General features: G+C 51.4%; 1 protein-coding gene across 2 annotated transcripts; it reads right to left on the minus strand.

Moving 5' to 3' along the window:
- Positions 1 to 264: 264 nt before the first annotated feature.
- On the minus strand, positions 265 to 2,369 carry LOC109774766 (uncharacterized). Of its 2 annotated transcripts, none has more exons than XM_020333529.4 (3): positions 1,853 to 2,369; positions 920 to 1,647; positions 265 to 804 (listed from the first exon to the last, which is right to left on the minus strand). In XM_020333529.4, exons 1-3 carry the CDS (start codon positions 2,162 to 2,164, stop codon positions 390 to 392), a joined length of 1,455 nt encoding a protein of 484 aa, XP_020189118.1. In that variant the 5' UTR covers positions 2,165 to 2,369; the 3' UTR covers positions 265 to 389. The 2 variants fall into 2 exon arrangements, with proteins under 2 accessions (XP_020189118.1, XP_073357364.1); XM_073501263.1 differs by having other exon boundaries at positions 265 to 833; positions 1,853 to 2,351.
- Positions 2,370 to 3,972: the final 1,603 nt, after the last annotated feature.

A 3,972-nucleotide genomic window follows, 5' to 3' on the forward strand; every position in this document is an offset into this window, starting at 1 on the left:
GGGGACGAGAGCTAGAGTTTACATGTGCCTAACCGATCTCACGCCGAGATCATCTTGGCTTGCATGTCTCACTGTGAGCTGCTCCCAGACCGCCTCTTGGAGCTGGGCCAACATCAGGCCTTAAACATCGAAGCTGGTGCAGGTCACAATAAGATTCATAACCCTGCAGCGGTTCGATCTGAAGCCGATTTATGGTGTAACGTTCTGGAAAGGATTACAGAACTCACAACCCAGATGAATTTTGAGGAGGACAGGTGCATCACGTGACTGAATTACTTCTATCTTTGGTATAAATAAATGAACGAGAATAAGAGTTCCAGTCATGCAGAGTTGTTCAATGGTCCTTTTCGAACCCGACACCGATTTGAAAATGCAAAACCTGTAGACTGCTAGTCTGTCGTGGTCGTGGGTATCAGCCTCTGGGTTAAGGAACCGGCAGGAGAGGATTCTTCGTCTTGGTGGGCACGAACCGCACTTGATTCAGTGCCGTCGTCTTCCTCTGTTGCCATGAGATTCACGGTGTCTCTGTCCCGGGGGTAAGTGCAGTACAAGAGGCCATAGGTCAAAGAGCAGATGGCCATGGGCACCGCCAGCTCCACGTACATCGCCTTGGCCAACGCAGCCGCGTTCCCTCTGTCCATGTCCACGCTCGACTCGGAGGAAACCGGCTTGTACCCGAACACGCGCTCCGCCAGAATGCCCACCACCGGCGGCGCGAACGAGGCGAACACCGACTCGAAGCATTTGTCCAGCGCGTACACCGTCGTCCTCGCCTTCGCCGGCACGATCTCCGCGAAGATGGGGCTGCATATAATAAGCCATTCATTTGGAGACTGAGCAATGCAATGTAGAGTAGTTGCAAGATGATGTTTGTTGTTGCAGGATTGATTGGGGAAGAAATGGTTGGTTTCTGACTGACTTGTTTGTGGACGCGGCGTTCCAGGAAATGGCGAAGCCCATGACGAAGAACACGGCCGCGTGCGCCACGCCGGTGGACGGGTCGTTGGGCAGGCCGAGCAGCAGGACGGCGCCGAGCGGGAGCGCCGACGCGGAGCTGATCTGCGCCAGCGCGATCCTCCCGGCGTCGGGGAACCGCCGCGAGACGGCGTCGCCGACGACGCCCCCGAAGAGCGCGCCGAGGGCGGTGGCGAAGAGGTAGAGCCCCGTGATGATGCTGGTCTCCCAGTGCGTGAACCCCATGAGCTCCAGCCACATGGTGGCGAAGTTGAGCCCCGACCAGGCGATGAGGCCGGCGACCCCCTGCGCGACGATGACCTGGAACGTGGGCACCGCGATGACGGCCCTGGCGTCCCGGAGCAGCTCCCGGGCCTCCTCCCTCGCCGACGCCGCGCTCTTGGACTTGGAGTGCGGGTCGGCGGCGAGCAGCCACATGAGCAGGCCCAGCGCGACGCTGATGATGCCCACGATGTGGAACGCGAGCCGCCAGCCGGGGACGCCGAGGAAGGTGAACGGCGCGAGGAGCACGCCGAAGGAGCCCCCCACGATGGAGCCGAGGTTGCAGGTCATCTGCAGCCAGCCGAACGCGGCGCCCCTGGTGTGGTCGTCCGTGTAGTCGGCGACCAGCGAGTTGATGGCCGGAATGACCAGCGCGAGGCCGATGCCGTTCAGCCCCCGCGAGATGGCCATCTGCACACCACAATTTAAGTTTCATTCATTTCAATTCGTCTGCCGGCGGCGCCGTCGCAATTCGCAGCTCCAAAGAGAAACATGTGCAGAGTTGACTTCGCCGGTCATGGCAGTTTAATTTCATTCATTTCACGGAAAACAGAGGGGATAATAACCTCCCTCCATTTGGCGGTAGCTGCGGGCAGAAGTGAAACTGAGAAAGAACCTGGAGGTAGGTGCGGGAGATGGCGACGAGGAAGGTGGCGGCGGCCCAGAGGAAGGCGCCGACGGCGACGACTTTGGCGCGGTCGTGGCGCGCGGAGGCGTAGGCGGCGAGCGGGAAGGAGAGGGCCTGGACGAGCGCGCGGCAGAGGGTGAGGGAGCCGAGCGCCGTGGGGGAGACGGCCAGCGCGGCGCCCACCTCCCGGTACACCGCCGGCAGCAGCACCTCGTCCGCCTTCTCCAGCATCGACGTCAGGTTCACCAGCACCAGCGTCCGGCGCCGCGTCGACGCCGCCTCCGCCTCCGCCTCGCTCATCTCTCCGCCGCCTGGCTAGCTAGCTCGATTTGGCCGGCGAAGAGAAAGAGGCGTCTCCCCCCTCTCGTCCCTTGTCTGCTGCTACGCGGAGGAGGAGCAGAGTTTGCAGATCGGAAGCGACATTGACCCCGGGCGGTGGGAGCAGCTGAGCTGGAGATATAATCCATGCCATGTGTGTGGGTGTGGATATTCAAGTCAAGAACGCTGTTTGGTGGTTGCACGTTCCGTCCAATATATCCACGTATATTCGGTATGCAAGGCTTTTTTTTCCTCTTTCGGATAGCGGCTTTTTTGGATGGTCTGGAAGAACCGGTTTTCAGAAAATCTCAGAAATTTCAACTTTCTTTGTCCAAAAACATTCAAGTGAATTTTGAATCCAACATATTTTGGCGTAAAATTGCTAAACCAAAATTGTGAACAAGAAGGGAGTCGGTCCCGTGACAACGTGGTAGCAGAGCACCATTGCACCAAGCCATATGTATACATATCATATTCGTTGTCTGGAGCGCACTGTCGTATATAGTAAGTATATGTCCGTGTGTCTAGTTCTTTACACTATAAAAGGAAATTGTTTAGCCATCTCCCATAGCGCACATGGCTACCGATGGAATCAACCTAGATCTTGTCCCACGTGCATTTATTTGGGGTTTAAAAAGTTCTAAAAGCCATAACTTTTGATTCAAGCATTGAAATCCAATTCCGCTTTCACCATCAGATTTCTCACGGCGAGTTCTTTAAAACTAGATCCCATATGAGTAGGTTTCGTCGAACTTTTTTGCAGAGCAACTTTGAGTCCAATTGAGGCAACTATAGAGCTATAAGGAAGCAACTTTTCTTTTTGGCCTAGTAGGACTGACTATTAGGTTGGTTTGCGTAAAAACGAGAAACATCACACAAAACATAAGACATCTTTACTGCTACATACAAAGCAACTTCACTACACTATGTGTATCTGGAATTTTGCTAACATTATCCCAACTTGCCTATAATGGCTGCTCAATTGCCTATTGCTGATGGTCAGTTGCCTACGGTTGATTTCAATTGCCTATAAATGCTATGAATTGCCTATCATTGATGCTTAGTTGCCTGCTATTGGTAATTAGTTGCCTACAATTGATGCTCAGTTACCTAGCTTTGCATAAATAGTTGCCTACAATATTATGAAGTTGTTTATCATTGTTTTTCTAAATTGTCTACAAACACTATGAAGTGGCCTAGTTTCACCATCATGTTGGCTACCATAACTAGCAATAGTAGACATGAAAATATCACCGGTAGACGACTTCATAGTATTATAGGCAACTTAGAAACAACGACATATGAGCATTAACAATAGGGAACTTAGAAGTACCGGTGAGGAAGTTAGGAGAATGTTAGACAAAATTAACTAGGACAGAAAATTTAGTGAAGTTGCCTGCTTTTAGCACTAAAGTTGCCTCTTGTAGAAGGAAAGTTGCTTATGAAGGTGATGTGCTATTATCTACCTCTGTTTCAAAGTAAATCTGTATTATTAGTTAGTTTCTTATTGTTGCTAATTAGTTATTTTTAATGGAGTGAAGTTGCTTTTATTTAGCGCTAAAGTTACCTCATCTAGTATTAAAGTTGCTTTTGAAAAAAAATCAAAGAAACATATCCATGTGAGTTTTAGTTTTGAAGAGCTCGTCATGACCTGGCTAGCCAACTCATGTGTGTTTTTCATCATTATATCTGAAGATTTCAATGATTTTCGCAGGCAAGAAAATTAAGAACTTGCATAGGTTTGTGGGCAAATTGTCTCACCCGCTCCCCTATGAAACTTTTCATTACCA

This window comes from Aegilops tauschii, chromosome 1 (genome assembly GCF_002575655.3).
Source record: "Aegilops tauschii subsp. strangulata cultivar AL8/78 chromosome 1, Aet v6.0, whole genome shotgun sequence".
Classification (NCBI taxonomy): domain Eukaryota; kingdom Viridiplantae; phylum Streptophyta; class Magnoliopsida; order Poales; family Poaceae; genus Aegilops; species Aegilops tauschii.